The 17,138-nt window shown below is 41.1% G+C and overlaps 1 protein-coding gene across 3 annotated transcripts; it reads left to right on the plus strand.

Annotated features, from left to right (window-relative positions):
• The first annotated feature begins 1,662 nt into the window (after window positions 1-1,662).
• On the plus strand, window positions 1,663-13,678 carry slc7a2 (solute carrier family 7 member 2). 3 transcript variants are annotated; one of them, XM_061048883.1, is made up of 12 exons: window positions 1,663-1,973; window positions 3,383-3,763; window positions 3,850-4,005; window positions 4,999-5,164; window positions 5,383-5,519; window positions 5,606-5,828; window positions 6,728-6,867; window positions 9,028-9,130; window positions 9,596-9,807; window positions 9,891-10,057; window positions 10,156-10,264; window positions 11,375-13,678. In XM_061048883.1, the coding sequence occupies exons 2-12, from the start codon at window positions 3,394-3,396 to the stop codon at window positions 11,560-11,562; spliced, it is 1,971 nt and encodes a 656-aa protein (XP_060904866.1). In that variant the 5' UTR covers window positions 1,663-1,973; window positions 3,383-3,393; the 3' UTR covers window positions 11,563-13,678. The 3 variants fall into 3 exon arrangements, with proteins under 3 accessions (XP_060904866.1, XP_060904868.1, XP_060904867.1); XM_061048885.1 differs by lacking the exon at window positions 6,728-6,867 and adding an exon at window positions 7,125-7,261; XM_061048884.1 differs by having other exon boundaries at window positions 3,386-3,763.
• The last annotated feature ends 3,460 nt before the right edge of the window (window positions 13,679-17,138 follow it).

The following is a 17,138-nucleotide window of genomic DNA, read 5'->3' on the forward strand; positions in this document are numbered from 1 at the left end:
CAAACCATGGCTAAATAGCCAAACTTTGGCTTCTTAAACTAATTTCTAACCAGCATTTAAACAACCAATCACACAGTGTTTTAGATTTGATTGTGGGCTATGAGAAGTCATTTATTGACTTTTCAATTGTATTTGGTCATTTGTGTCTCCATAGTTTACAAAAGGGATTTTCATCTCTTTTGTATCTTCTCCTTGTTCCCATAGGCAGCCGTTCTTTATCTCAAGATCAGTTTCTAGATTCTACTCAGGTCTGCTGATCTGTCTGCCTTAGCAGTAATTCTTCACTCGAACGTTTCCTGGTGACACCAGAGTTAACTGGAGCGAGCAGAGCCGGTGTCTGCAAGGCAAACACCATTCAATCTGTTGACCATATCCACCTTTTTGAAGCTAGGTCACCCAGCTATTGGAGGGCAAATGCATTCAATTGGCTTCACAGAATTAGTGCATGTCAACAGTGAGAAATGTTCAGCCAGTGGCTCCTTTCCATCCTTACCATGGTTACAGTGACCACCTGAAAGTAAAGAAAAAACTTGATTCTTATCCCAAAACCAATTATATCTTTAGTCCAGGAGGCGTGTACAAAACATTTAATTTATTTAACCATGAATTAAAGTATGCAAGATGATACAGGACCTTTCAGAAATGTCTTCTCTTGAATAGAGACATTTTACGGAGTATTGAAGAGTTTTGGCTGTGGCTTCACCATTCTGAATTATTTATACTTTTTTTTTTTTAATGTGTTCTGCTTGAATAGCCAGAATGTACAATTGTGTCTTCAGCCTGACCACCACCAAGAAAAGCAATTGCTCTCCCATCAGCATGCGGCACAGATAATCTGCCCCTGCAGCCAAGGCTTAGTTGGCAAGGTGCCATGATATTTGGCTGCCTGGCTGGATGGACAAACTAAGAGAGAGATAGTTGTTTTAATGCTATGAAGTGTTTAGTCTGTTGGTTGGACGTTGCTTCCAGCTGCCACCTTCCCACTGAGGTCTCAAGCTGGTTTGAGCTGGTCTTGGCATTTTATTGCCCTCACTGCACACTCAACCTTAGTTGTTAGGAAGTGTTTGGCCGTGTTTATGGAAAAATGTGACTTTTTCCCAGTGAAAGAGCTCCAATTTATAACTAAAGTCGCTGTGGAGGTGCCAGTCTTTTGGTGGTGTACCACAGTGAGCTGTGCTATTGATTTGTACTGTGCATAGGTCTAATAGCTCAGGGAACATTGAGCAATACTTGTCTTCCATTAGGAGGGCTTAACCCCCCCAGTACTGTAGCTCGTCCACCCTTCATTGACCAATCAGCACCCATGCTTTTAGCAGCACTCTTGTGGGCTGTACTGGGTAAACACAAGTGTCTGCTTCAATGTTTGTCAACCCCAGTTGCCCAACCATTTATCAGTAGTCAGTTTGCATGTGGGCAGCTGGGATGTATTTAGCCTGAGTGTGCTCTGGAAATCACTTATTCTACCAACAAGATTCCCTTTTCCTGTCTGTCCTGCTGTGCCATCCCCAAGAGGAGAGTTTATGGTGCAATGTTGTCTCCAGATTTTCCCCATATCTCAAGCATGACCCCCCCCCCCCCCCCCCCCCACCCACCCAATTCCCAATGGCCTGCCTCCTCCCCTTTTGCCTCCCTGCTCAAGGGACGTCACTCCCATGACTGCAGCAGGACTGGGAGTGTGAGGGGTGAGGAAGGGGCAGATCCTATGAAGAAACACTGAGGACAGAGGGAGGCGTAGATGTACTGCCCCTGAACAGAGTACATGCCAGCATAGTGAGTGTTGAGCACAGTGCTGCGGCAGAGTTTGAGGCACCACTCCATGGGATCAGTGGATGTAATTTGACTTCTACCTGTGCATCTTGTGCAGCTGATCTGCTGCTCCCTGCAGAAGGAGTTCAGAAAACACCCAACGCTTCAAACTGCATTGTCTCTCCCTCTCCAAACTTTGACCTGTCAAATCCACGCAGTGTCAACAGGTATGTGCATGTCTGTAATGAAGTAGAAATATTGTAATGTTTGCTACATGTGCTTGTGCTTATGCTCAAAATAACTGATGCTCGAATTTAAAGGTCACATTTTTGCTTTGGCTCTGAGTTGTCTTTAAAGCAGCCTTTGAAACGAAATTCAACAAGTTCAGTTTAGGACATGATCTGCTAATACAACTTGATGATGACAATGAAAAAAAAAAAGATGACATGTTGAATAATGATACAGGTAAGATCTGCATTTTGAGTAATTGTATTGTAAAAAAAAAAGTGAACTTTTACTTGTCAAAATTAGATTTTGTTCTCAACCATCATCACTTTTTATCCACGCTTGAGATGCTGTAATTGGATCCACTTTGTAATGCTAATGAGCTGTCACATCCAAGACTCATTTCTCTTGGTCTAAAGGAGTACACTTATATAGAGATCAATGCATATTTGAATGGTCGTCAATGTTAATTTACAGTCAAGACAATCAAAGTGCTGGTTCAAAGAAGAAGGCTTTACTTCCAAAGCAAGCAAAGAAACTATTCAACAGAAAGCCTGCGGATTTCATTCCGCTTTTATCATTATGTATCCAGAGGCCTCAGCGACTCTTCTAATGAAAAGAGACATGTTAAGGTACAATGAAAACAAAGAAGACTTTGCGGTTTGTCTATTTATGTCCTTTCTAATGTAATCAGTTAAGAGTGTGTGGAATGTCTTTATTGTGTCATAGCGGTTCCTCCATGGTCCTTTTATGAATGCAGCCCTTTGAGTACTTAGATATGCACCATAACCCCGAACAATAGATTTTTAATGGGACACTACTGTATGAACTTTACCACGCTATAGGACTTGGCAGTATTCCTAGGATGCACGTCATAGTTTTTTGGGGGTTAAGGGCGTCTCAACAGCCCTAACCTACATCTGTGTCATCCTCACGTTACGCAACCGACCTTTAAGCATTTTTTATTTTTTTTTAAAGAAGATCCAGGAATATGTGAAGCAGGTAGAGAAAAATCCAACTGTGCTCATGGACACAGCCTTTGGTTTACAAACTCTTTCAGCATAAATGTTGAGAAAAGTGCAAACATTGATGCTAAGACAAAAAAAAACAGTTGTAATGAAAGGGGCAAAATCTTTACTCTCTCTTGAGCTGTGACTTTCTTTGATTTTTTAAATCTTCTTTAGCTGTGTGTCTGCACCTTGGAGGCCCTCAAGCTGTACACACATACTTGCATACCAACCATGACAGTTTGACTTATCCAACTCATACCGCAGGGCTGTCAAGAGGGTGTATCAAAGTCGACAAAAAAATGTCTCCTTACACACAGTTAAGTAGTTCATACAGTACCTATAAGCTACTATATACCTTTAGGTATTTTCACTCTTTTCTCTTCACTCGTTCCCTCTATCAGCAGGTGTCAACATGTTGGAGCAGGTTCTGTCATTTGGCCAATCCCTGGTGCGCAGGAAAGTGGTGGACCTGAGCACCCTGGAGGACTCAAAGCTGTGCCGCTGTCTGGGAACCGTCGATCTCATCGCCCTGGGCGTTGGCAGCACTCTTGGCGCTGGCGTCTACGTCTTAGCCGGTGAGGTGGCCAAGGGGAACTCAGGCCCCAGTATTGTCATCTCCTTCCTGATTGCTGCCCTAGCCTCAGTCATGGCCGGCCTGTGTTATGCTGAGTTTGGTGCACGTGTCCCCAAGACTGGCTCAGCATACCTTTACAGCTACGTGACTGTAGGAGAGATCTGGGCCTTCATTACTGGTTGGAACTTAATCCTCTCCTATGTGATTGGTAAGTAAGCGATACACTTTAGACTACTTAATAAAAAAGAAGATACTGATTGATTGACATGGTTTTTATTTCTTTCTTTCTCACAGGTACCTCATCAGTTGCCAGGGCTTGGAGTGGCACATTTGATGAAATGATAGGAGGACACATAGAGGTGTTCTGTAAAACATACTTCAGTATGAACTCACCTGGCTTGGCTCAGTACCCTGACTTCTTTGCTGTCTGCCTGATACTGCTGCTCTCTGGTAAGGCCCAAATCCGGACTGGGGATCGACAAATTCAAGTTGATGTGCAGATACAGGAGCACCAGAGAAAAAACACTTAAAATTAGGATTGGTACAATTTTATTTAAAACAAAAGCCACAGCTTGCATGATCCAATTCAGTAAAGTTAGGATATGATGTGAGTTGTGCTTTTTAAAGGCACTGTGAGACCACAGGGAGCCCACTGTCATCCCCTTTCTTTTTAAAAACTCCACAATCACCCTGATAGTTTGCTGCACTTTCCCACAGTCACACAGTCATATTATGAGAACTTCCAATTACAAACACAGCTTATTTACAAGCCCAGGCCTTGTAGCAGCCGAGGGTTTAATAATTTAGCTGTTGAGGACTTTGAGAGTAGGCCATATTCATTTCCTGTGGTCGTTTTAACCACGGATCAGGAATTTAAAACCGGAGACAATTTGGTTGAATTCCACCTCCATGGCTCCCAGGCTAAAACTGATAAAACAAAATGTTATCATGTGTTATTCACTGGCCTGCCAATGCGTTGATGAGATTAGGTATATGTGACCCTTAAACAATCCACTGGTGTTTTCTCTGAGGGAAAAATATATCGGAGTTAGAAAAAAGTTTGGATCTTCTTTTTTTGTTCATCACACCTTTTTTCTGTAATTTTTTTGGGAACACACAGAGCTCACACTAAATTTACCCGTGACTACCTCAGTTGTTGAAGTATGATACCGACCTTATTGCCACACTCAGGATAGTTGTATTAACTTTACTGATCTTTTCCAAGACGTTCAACCAACCGGTCCAACACTTCTACTTTTGTTTGTGAACCATGATGTATAAAACACTGCAGACTCAGATAATTATTTATGTCATATTATACCTGCTTATTGCAAACATCTTGCATCTTAAAAGTAAATATGTTTATGAGATCAGTGCTTGGATTTCAGTTTGAGATATCACACCTCACTGTACCGTTCTGAGCATCTTTTTTTCTCAACCCAGGACTTCTGTCGTTTGGGGTGAAGGAGTCAGCCTGGGTCAACAAAGTCTTCACTGCCATCAACGTGTTGGTTCTCCTGTTCGTCATCATCTCCGGCTTTGTCAAAGGAGACGCATACAACTGGCAGATTTCTGAAGAGTCCCTTATAAATGTCACCATAATTACAAGGTAATAGAGCCATTCATTTTGTATATCATGGTCCACTAATGCAAAGTGTCTTCTCCTGAACAGCAAACAAAGCATCTCTATCCCTGTTGGTCTATTTTGTTTGTTTTAATGCAGTGCTCCCTATCCAACATGCAGGGCAGCAGTGGCCAGACTTTACCTCATGTCACCTACCTCTCTGGGAAATGTCTCGTTATGAACTGACAGCTTTTATGTCTCAGGAATGTTTCAGTGACGGCCAACATGAGCAGTGATTATGGAGCTGGTGGATTCATGCCCTACGGCTTCAGTGGAACCCTGGCTGGAGCTGCCACCTGCTTTTACGCTTTCGTTGGGTTTGACTGCATTGCAACTACAGGTAAGCTGCATGATGAATACATGTGACGGATGTTTTGTAAAGCTAAGTGTGAAGGTGATTTGTTTTCATATCTGTGCATATGACAGGTGAGGAGGTGAAAAACCCTCAGAGAGCCATTCCCATCGGCATCGTGGTGTCGCTGACTGTATGTTTCTTGGCATACTTCGGTGTGTCAGCTGCGCTCACACTGATGATGCCCTACTACCTGCTGGATGAGAAGAGCCCTCTGCCCATGGCCTTTGAATATGTGGGCTGGGGTCCTGCGAAATATGTGGTGGCTGCAGGTTCACTGTGTGCTCTCTCTACCAGGTACCCACTAAGATTACTGTCCAAAAAAATATTAAGATTAAAAATTAATTATCATACTAGACAAAGGCTTAATGTTAGTTTAACTGTATTTGAGTTTAATTTCTTATCGATGTGGGTACTATAAATGGGCAATAATGGTGAATAAGATCTGGTCATTAACTCTGACCACATCTCTCTGTCTACGCCTTGCTATCGGATTGATTCATGTTGCTTACTGGGATGCTGTGGTGGTCAATTCTCTCTGTTTTCAGATACCTGCATGTTTGAAATATATAGTATTCATAATTGAATTATTCTAATTATCCTAAAAGTTGGCCAAGCTTTTCTCAAACCAGTACACTGATGTGAATCTATTCTGTCTTTCTTCCCTGTAGGTTCGCTGAGTCAGTGTAGTCAGTCTTCACTAATCCCATGCTCTGCATTCATGTGCATAAAACTCGACTTGAACCAATTGCATTTTGATTACCACGGGGTCCGCCCTTTGGCAGATTTCCTCCCAATTCCTACAAGTTATGAGAATACTTTAAAACACACGGATGCTTTTATATATTTGGAATTAATCCCTACACTTCTGAAAAATATGAAATATGACTCGAAAAGCCAAAAACTCCTTTTAAACTTAAGTCAAAGCCAACTCAGAACTGAGAAATACAACTATAATCTTCTTTATGAATACATTCATGACCGCTTTAGGACATTGGTGACAGCTAGTGTCTTTTGTTTTCCATTTATTAGATTTGTTAAAAAAGTGAATGAAGAGTGAGACGCTCTGAAAGAAGCACCCACAGGAAAGAAAGACATGCTTTAAAGATGTGATTGTAAGTGTAATTGTGTGTATGTATGTGTTCGGGGCTTTTCACTAACGTGTTGGTCTTGCATGTCTCTGCTGTCTCATGCAGTCTGCTGGGTTCCATTTTCCCCATGCCTCGTATAATCTATGCTATGGCAGAGGATGGGGTGCTTTTCAAAGGCTTAGCCCGAATCAATCCTAAGACGAAGACCCCACTTATTGCCACTATGACCTCCGGTGTAGTCGCAGGTGAGAGCCGGGGAGAGTCCAGTGAGATTACTCCTGCTAATCTTTCTCCACCAATCAACTGTGAAAGACACCATGAACGATGCACAAAATCATTTGGCTCTCCTGCTCCTGAAATTGACCCTACTTCTAACTTTACAATGTCTAGTTTTAAAAGGTTTTCCCTCCTTAAGCACACGTTGTTCTTTCACAGTTGTGCAGGTGTCATGTTTTCTTTCCTAGAGTGTCCTCAACTTAACCATGAACCCTCTTCTCCCTAGCCTGTTGGGCTCCATGTTCCCTCTGCCGCGCATTCTCTTTGCCATGGCACGAGATGGCATACTGTTCAAATTTATGTCCAAAGTGAGTAAGCGCCAGTCGCCTGTTGCTGCCACCATGGCGGCAGGTACCACTGCGGGTAAGCTCCGGAGACAAGGACTCGCCTATCATGGGGTTGTATCGTGGACGTGTGTTGTGGATTTGATCTATGCACGTGGTGTGGTGGTGGTTACTGCATGCTAATGTGGTGATGGTGTTTCTTAAAGCATGTGAGAAAATATTGCTCACTTTAAGAAGGCTGGATCCTTTTTTGTTTAAAAAAAAAAAAAATCAGTATTCACCAACTCAGCCCGTCTGGCTTTAGCTAACTTTCTACATATCAACCAGTGCTGTCTGTCAGGTAGCCTCGCACAATAAAAGCAATAACAAGACCCCAGGTGGCTAGTTACCCTCTTCCCCTCATACTGTGCTAATTTAAATCTTCTGGTTTTAAAATTAAGCACACATGCACCTGGGCATAGAGATGGTTAACTTAGCTTAGCACAAGTGGAAACAATGATCATTTGCAAGCTACGCTTTGACAAAAAGAAATCTACCTAACAGCACTTCTATAGATCATGGTGTTACACTTGCATGAAAATTAGTTAATAAAAACTTTGTGCTGGATTTCTTGCTGGAGCAAGTGTCTTCCTAAAGTCTGGTGCACACTTTAACTGACATCTACCTCTCAGCAAGAAAGTGAACAAGCTTACAGCTTCTTAATATGTCGCATTATATCTATGAATCTCTTTGTTCAACTGTGAATGGATTACAGGGAAGCCTTCTCTACAGACTGAACTTGTATTGAACTTCTCCTTCAGTTACTATTGTCTTGTTAGGTAGTAAATAAAAAAGCTCTTTAAATCAAAGAAGATTGTCACTACATTGGAGACCATCGATGAAACAGAGAGGTGGTTTCATTTTATTAGGATGCTACATTTAAATAAAGTTTCTGCAGCTAGTCTTTAGAATAGTTACTTCTGCACATCTTCTGCTTCATTTCAATAAGCTATCATAAAAACGTTAACTTTATTTTTGGTGAATGCTGAGCCGGGGGTCTCAGAGCATAAAAGTGTCTGCTGTTGATAAAAGTTGCGAGATAATTTGATTTTGATCCCGGAGGCTGGTTTCCATTAAAACGTGGCGATTTAGGCTAAAGAGGGAAACACGTTTTGTTTTAAGTTAGTCCTAATGTCTATACGTCATTAGATTTTATTCTGCTTCTAAGGATTAAAGAATATATCCAAACTGCTGGCCTTTATGAGACTGCTGTAGTTCTAAAACTTTCTTACTTGGTAGAATCCAGGTTCTGTTCATGTTTGGATTCTGCTCACTGTGTCCAGGATTTTCAGGCTTAGACGCCGTAAAGTTATGACCTGATGAAGGGATGGGCAGATGTGATGAGCAACTGGTAGAACTGTGCAGGGAAGCTGTCTTTGTTATTCTTGTTTTAATGTAATGTTGTGCGGAGCAGTGTGCACACTGTGTTTGAACTGTGCTGCTGAGATCAGCTCTATGAAGTCTGGAGCTGGGACACAAGAGGAAACACAACAGTGTGTCTCACATCAAACACCACCACATGGTGTGGAGAGGATTACAGCCCTCACTCTTTTGTATCTCTTCATTTTGAAAACATGTTGCATGACATTTAATTTGAGTCTGTTTATTTTAAATTGGTTTTTTTTTGGATGCTCGTTTTCATTTTGTAATTGCAAGAATAGTATTATAGCACTTTTGTATGTGGGTGTTTTTTAATGTATTGTATCAAAATGTTGTTTGACAGTATTTCATAATTCACCTTTTCATCTCAATGTTCATCTTAAATGTCAAAGTGTTTGAGCTAATTGTAATTTCTTGATTATCTAGCCATCATGGCCTTCCTGTTTGACCTCAAAGCACTGGTTGACATGATGTCAATCGGGACTCTGCTGGCCTACTCACTGGTTGCTGTGTGTGTCTTGATTCTGAGGTGAGTACATTTATAAAATAACAAATATAGCCCTTCAGAGAAATCTAATTATTGCAACTTCCTTAAACGTTCCCCCAAACCAACAGGTTTGATTACTACGTTAGTGTAACAACGCCTTTTGGTATTGCATCACAGTGGTGATGTAAGAGCTGTGAATGCTCCCATTCTATGAATGTGATTGCTTGAGCGTAGATTGTTTACTCAGGTTTTGTGTTTTTCCTAAACTCTGTACAACTGTTTGCACAAACGTGTCTCATCAACACAGATGCAATGTTTGTTCCCTGGTTTAAACAGGATTTTAATGTAAAAAAACCCCCCCAAAAAAACACATTAGATATTTCACAATATTTGTAGCTGGAGAAAGCATAACCCTGAACATGTTTAATACAGTACTGCAGTTTGGCTGTTTGTGCTTTAACCTTTATGAAGACATGACCTCTAATCTGTGATTACTTCACCCTCAAGGTACCAGCCTGATGGAACCATGGAGCGGCGAGCAGGCACTGGGGAAAAGGACTTCCTGTCCTCTGAGGAAGGCGAGTCTGACCTAACTGAGTCAGAGTCCCACCTTAACATGCTGAAGGGTGGCAGCTCCAGCCTGCAGACTGTCCTGCACCCTCCTGCCTCCCCCTCTGAAAGTTCTTCCAGTGTGGTCAACACGTTCGTCTGTGTGCTAGGTAAGCAGGCCAGGTTAAAATCCTTCTTTATAATGTCACTAAAGACGCAGAAATTAAATGTGTTGTTGTTTTTTGCATCACAGTGCTGTTGGTGTGTGTGATGAGCTATCTCACCACGTACCACATCGGCTCCATCCTTGCCATGGAGGTTTGGATCCTAGCACTGCTGACCCTATGTCTCCTCATCTTCAGCAGCTGCGTCTACATGATCTGCAGGCAGCCTCAGACAAGCAAGAAGGTCTCCTTCATGGTGTGTAGCTGCTCAATGACTTAGTTTCTTTTCAAGCCAAGACCTGCATTATTAAACGAGGAAAATAGTAAATGTACTGTATCGTTTTGTCTTACCAGGTACCTCTTCTACCTTTTTTGCCCATTCTGAGTATATTTGTTAACATTTACCTCATGGTCCAGCTGAGTGGAGATACTTGGATACGTTTCTCTGTGTGGATGGCTGTAGGTGAGTCCCTGTAAAGGTCACATATTATACTTCTTTTCAACCAGTTTAAATAAGTCTCAGAGCTCCCCAAAACATGTCTGTGAAGTTTCTTGTTCTAAATCCACTCTGATCCTGTATTTGATCATGACTATAAACCCCTCTATTTCAGCCTTGCTCAGAACAGGCTGTTTCTGTGTCTGTACCTTTAAATATGTAAATAAGCTGTGTCTGACCACGCCCCCTCTCTGGAAGGGCTTAGGTTCAGGCTTTCTTGCACTACATCCAATTGTTTACAGTGAGAAAGTAGACTCAGAGGGCAGAACAAACACCTAGCTGTGGGAGTGTCACCCACCTGGGGGAGGAGTTATTGCCCTTTGTGATGTCATGAAGGGAAAATCTCCTAACGGCCTGTTTGAGCACACATTTTCTGAAAAGTGGAAAAGACAAAAGACAGAGAGGATGGACTTTTCTCATAGTTGGGGGGTTTGTAGACAGACTAGGGACACACATTACTGTTAGAAAAACAAAGTAAAGTTGCATAATATGTGACCGTGAGTTTTATGTAATTGGAAATAGGCTTAATCACTCTTCAGTAAAACATCGGATAAAATGTGGATGTGAAGCGTGATGATTGAACAGATGGTTAGCTAACTTGAGCATAAAGACAATGAGCCTGACTAATTCAGATGGTACTGTCCTCACTGGAGGCAGCGACTTGCTGGCGTCGTCACTTTGAGGTTGCAAGGCAGGAAAAATTGAGACTTCAAGAAGTCACTGCTTTCCAAAGACATTGTTTGGCATACAGTATCCCCTACTGTAACACTGTAACGTGTTGTTTCATATCAAAGTTTTTGAACGGATTTAACAAGCAAGTTGTAGAGCATGGGGAGGCTGTTAGCATGGGGAGGTTGGGGTTCAATTCCTGGCTCCTCCAGTCATATGTGGAAGTGTCCTTAGGCAAGACACTGAACTCCTAATTGCTCCCACTGCTACGTTGGCGGTGTGTGAATGTGTAGGAATGGAATTAGTTAATACTGATGGTAAAACTGATGGGTAGATGTTATATCTTTGCCAGTGTTTTTGTAGTTACCTTTTGTGGAATCTCATATCTCGTCCAACACTTCATCTCAGGCTTCCTGATCTACTTCGGCTACGGCATGTGGCACAGTTTGGAGCGTCAGCGTCAACTCCAGGGTCCTTCAAACAGCAGCAGTAAAAAGGAAAACAAAAAGACCAGCAGGGAGCAGCAGGCTGGTATGGATGCAGTCGAAAAGGACCAGGAGCGTTTCATCTGCCCAGAGAAGACCAGCCAGTGTTAAGGTCCAGCGGCTCAGTCACTGAATCTGTGAGGCCACAGATGCATAAAAGCACACAGAACTCTGCCTTGATGCACCTGTTTATACAGCCTCACCACATGTGCCTCAGTCACAAGCCAACTCAGCCTGCAAAGGCAGTGTCAGTATTCTGTATGAGCGGCCACATGACTGGGAGCTGCTCTATCACTTCTATGGAACCACATTGTGTGTTGAGCTTTATGGACAGCATGGAGGCAGAAATGAATGGACAGGTAACACACTGGAGAGTGATGTTCATTCCCTTAACAATGAAGCAGTTAATTCAAGGACTGCAGCAAAGGTTTTTTGTGTCTCGTTGTAGACTTGAGTTGTTAGTGCATGACAAACATACTGTCTTTTATACTTTTTAAAGTGATCTTGTACAGATGATTTTCTAAATGCAAGAATGAGTCTTAGAAATCTGTGTTATCCATTTAATGATGTGATTAGATCTGGATCCAACAATTATGTATTAGTTTAAGTAAATGTTGTATAACTTAGTGGTGAAAGCACTCGTTGATCTTTGACCAATGTGAGAGAGAACCAGCATGTGGATAAAGATATGTTGTCAACTACGGAGGCCTTAAGAGGACATGGGTTCATGTATTTTATTTTACTCTGTTTTCCCGTATTAAGAAGTAATTTCCAGTTGTTTTCCTCTGGATCTAGACTTATTTAGCTCGTTGTCTGCTGCATTTTCCTGTGTTAAATGTTCATTTTTCTGGCATTTTATTTTCTGGGGATCTCGAGAAATGAACTCGTTGTCACAGTAAAACCTGCACTGGTGACAACATCAGAGCTCAGTCAAATCTGGAGTAAACAACTGGAAATGACTTCTGATCAATGGAAAAAAGAGTAAAATAAAATGTATAGATGCATATCTGCATAGGGCTTCTGTTGTCGATCATAAAGTTGAAATATATTTTTAAACAACAGTTTTATATGCCTGCACATCAAATTGTGATACCAGGACGATTCTACCACATTAAGGCCAATGTACAATATCTCATTTTGCTGGCACTTAAATCATGACTCAATGTCTCTCTCCCTGAGAGTAGGCTTAGTGTTCTTTGCATGTTTCAGGTTTCTGTAGTTTCTATGTAACAAGTCATATCCCTTTTAAGTGAAGAATCACAAACTGTTGTTGTGGTTCATTCAGCACAGGTTTATTTTTCTATTATTTCTCTTTTGTGTGTTTAATCTCTGAGCTGTTACAATAGACACATAGACTATTATCTGATGTAAAAATTTTGCTCAAACAGTATTTGGATTATGTATGTTGCTGTATTTACACATTTTGTCTGATAGTTTGTGCTTTTTTTGTTGCAAAGATGTGGTTAATACAGCCTTCATGAAATGAGTATGAGTACACTGTTACCTAACACGGTGTACAAAAATAAAAACAAGTCTTTATTGCCACGTAGTTTAGATGAACTTGGCATGTAAGTCAACGTTACGTTCTTTCCTCTGGGCTTTTTGACGGCCCCCCCTTTCTGTCTTTTACTACGACTTGTGAGGCTCAGTGAGCTGTAGTTTTAAGTAGAAACTAGTTTCTTGTCTGACTTGTCACCCTTACCATCAGTGTTTTACACCATCTGATGTGATTTAATCCAACACTCTCAATAGTCATTTTCAATGACTTTAGGGCTTAAGGTAGTTAAAGCTGATAGATGCATTCCTGGGTTTAATAGAATGTGGAACAAACTCAAAAGAGTCCCAACAGGAGTTAAGTATTTTACTATACTTACTTACTAGAGTTGATCAGTTAGGTTAGAGGATAAAGTAAAAAGAAGTAACTTTTATGTCATGTTGTTTGTTCACTTGTGACTAACTGCTGCCTGGACTGAAACAATAAATGTATTTTCAAGTAAGAAGTAATTAGTTGTTTATTACTTAATTGATATATCTGGAAACCGTAAGAGCTAAAGCCAGTGACATCTGTTGGACAGTTTGAGATGACGCCACCATGTGGCTAAAAAAAGTTTTTTTTCATTCTTCTGACCTGTAACTATATTTCTTTTTTTTGTTTTTCTGCATACCTTTCAGTCCATTCAAATGACATTCACACACTGGTGGAGGAAATAAACAAATACAAGTATTACCACAATGTGAAATACTCTTTTGTCCTGCAGAAATTGGATGTATAGCTTCCCAAGTAACTCAAAATGCACTTAAGCACAGTTATTATACATTTTGACAAGTGCCAAATAAATGTATTTAGTTTTGTTCCACCTCTACAACTATTGAGACAATACCTCAGTCAAAGTCTGTTAAATATTTTTTTAGGGCCCAAGCACAAACAAACTTTGTACACTGAGTAAGAAGTGAAAATGTAAATTATATAACGATCTTGCAAATAGTGTGTTGCGACATGCCCACACAGCACTCCCCAATAATTCTGATCAAGTATGCTGCGCAGCAGTTCACCTACAAAATGTGGTAGGCATGGGGCACTGGTGGCGCAGTGATTAGAGCGCGTGCCCCATGTACAGAGGCTGTGGTCCGCCAAGCGGGCGGCCCGGGCTCGAATCCGACCTGTGGCTCCTTTCCTGCATGTCGTTCCCTGATTTCCGACTCTATCCACTGTCCTATCTCTCTCCAATAAAGGAGCTAAGCCCTTTTCTCTATACCCTGTACACCAATGACTGCACCAGCCCCTCTCCCACCACCACCTACCTCAAATACTCTGACGACACTGCCATCCTCGCCCTCCTATCAGACAATAACTCTGTATCAGACTACCATAACACTGTCACACACTTCTCCCAATGGTGTAAACATAACTTCCTCCATCTCAATGTAGCCAAAACAAAAGAAATAACAATAGGTACTCACTCAACCCTCTCTCATCAACAACGATACAGTTGAAACAGTTGACAGCTTCAAATACCTCGGACTCACACTAGACAATAAACTCACTTTCGAACAGCACACAACGGACATTCAAAAAAGGAGCCATCAAAGACTGTATGCCATCCGTAAACTCAAAGGACTCTATGTTGCCCCCCATCTCCTCCTGCTGTTGTATCAAAGTATTGTCCAGCCCATCCTGCTCTACTGTTCCACTTGCTTCTTTAACATGCCCACTGTCAAAAACCGGGTCAAACTCACACGTGTCACAAACATAGCTGCCAAATTAATTGGTCTCCTCACACCCACACTGTCAGAGCTCAATCTCAAGGCCATCTCAGGCATCGCACTCACACACCCACTCAACTGCCACTTCACCACTATGCCCTCTGGACGCAGGTACGGGTCCCTGTTGTGCAGGAGGGCTCGATATGGCAAAAGCCTGGTGCCTGCAGCCATAGCAGCCCTCAACAAAAGGCCAAAATAAAAACACCCCAGTCCCACTCTGTCTATATGTTTGTCTGCATGTTATCTTGTGTGTTTGTCCATCTGTTATTATCTGTCGGCGTGCTGTCCATAACTGTACTGTGAAGTGGAAAAGAATTTCCCCTTGGAGTAAAGTCAAGGCCCAAAATGCCCAAAAACAAAATCTTAAAATAAAAAAACAAAAATGTGGTAGGCATTTTTATAATGTCAACAGCTATTTGTATGATAGTCCCATATGCCCAAACTCCTAACTTAACAGGAAGTTCACTATTTGTGTTTAAGTAGAAATTTAGATGATTTTTTGCCCATTTCCAGGACTCATGGATGAACTCCTACAGCATAAATCTGATCAAGCAGTATAGGTAGAGGAGACGTGGACAATGAAAGTTATCAAACTTGTGTAAAAAGCTCAATAACTCAATTAACCCTGACTCTCACAGACAATAATAATAAATAAATAAACAAATAAAGCATGGATTGATGAAGAACTGAGGGAGTGTATGCTTAAAAGAGATGAGCTTTAAAAAGCTGCTATTGCCTCTAAAGGAACTAAATGTTGAAAGTACTGTGAAATGAGACATAAGGTTACAAAGTAAAACAGGACAAAGAAAAAGCATATTACCGAAATATAATTCAGGAGCGAAGGAATGATGATAACAAACTTTGGAAAACCTTAAATTAAATTTTGGGCAGAGCCAAGAACAACACTTCTTTCTTCACTGAAGTGGGAGGGATTTTCTTAACACAGCAGAGGGCATTGAAAACATTTTATTAGAAGTTAAGGAACCAAACGGGGCCCCCCTTGTGGGGGTTGAATGTCCTCTCATATAATAACCAACTCTAGCATGAAAAACAAACAAACGATGTGGTTTTGAATTTCAACCTATTGAAGCTGATAAGTTTAAAAAAAAAAAAAATACTTGATGACCTAAATAAAGGTAAACCAGCTGGTATGGATAATCTGGATGGGAGGTTACTTAAATATTAAATCTGTAAATATATGTTATATTTTCTCTCTGAGGAGGGGTTTTCTCCCCAGGTTTGTAAATCTGTGAAAGTTTTACCTCTTCAGGAAAACAAACGAGAGAGCTGCCAATAGCAGACCTATCAGTATTCAAAGAGGCGCTGCACGTCAACAGGGAACGCAGGCAACTGTCCGGGGCCCCAGGCCACTGAGGGGCCCTGGAGGGCTGACAAACTTTAAACCACAGCACTAATTTTGCAATGACAGTATAAACCTCCCTTATGGGGCCCCATCTGACAGCACTCATCTCATTGCCCTGATTAGCATATCATGTATTAATCCAGTGAAACTGAAGTTCATCAATGAAAATCACAGAAGGAAAATGAGGAGGAATTATCTGTTTGGGAGTGAAAAAAGAAAGAGGAAGACCATCGGGACAATGGTAGATATAACAGTGGCTGAAGGGGCACCAAATTAACTTTAGCGTAGGGCCCCCACAGACTCAAGCATCGCCACTGAGTATTCTTCCAGTGTTGCACAAGCTTATTGAAGAGGATGTTCTTGAACAACTAATACACTATTTTTCACTAAATTAGTTAACAAACACACTTCCATCTGAACTGTAATTAGTAGTGGAAAGTTTGCTCTGGTCTGTCCATCAGGTGTGACGCTGAGTTCAGAGAGTATGCACACCAGCCTCTCATGGCTCAGAGGAGTCGAGAGGTTGGCATGCAACCTTGTGTATTTCTGTTATAGCAAACAACCAAATTCTCTCTACCTACAAATAAATAATGAGAGAGATCAACATAATCACCCAGCAGGCTGCTCGGGGTTAGTTAAACATAAATCCATGGCTGATGCGGTGTGCAGATCTGTAACTTATAGAGCCATCACGAGGTGACGTAATTGACCAATTATCATAGTTGAAGCACCCAGTAAAGCATTATCCTGAATGAACTTCATAACTCTATAATTGATTGTAATGTTTAGTTGCTTGACGCTAGTTGATGGGAACATGTACATAGTGATACTCTTTTACATGCATTATGTGTCTTCTTTGATAGATGTGTTGTATTTTATGTTTGTTGTATTTTATGTATATTTAGTATTTTATGTACATTTAGTATTTTATGTACATTTAGTATTTTATGTATATTTAGTATTCTATGTACATTTAGTATTTTATGTATATTTAGTATTTTATGTATATTTAGTATTCTATGTACATTTAGTATTTTATGTATATTTAGTATTCTATGTA

This window comes from Labrus mixtus, chromosome 10 (genome assembly GCF_963584025.1).
Source record: "Labrus mixtus chromosome 10, fLabMix1.1, whole genome shotgun sequence".
Classification (NCBI taxonomy): Eukaryota; Metazoa; Chordata; class Actinopteri; order Labriformes; family Labridae; genus Labrus; species Labrus mixtus.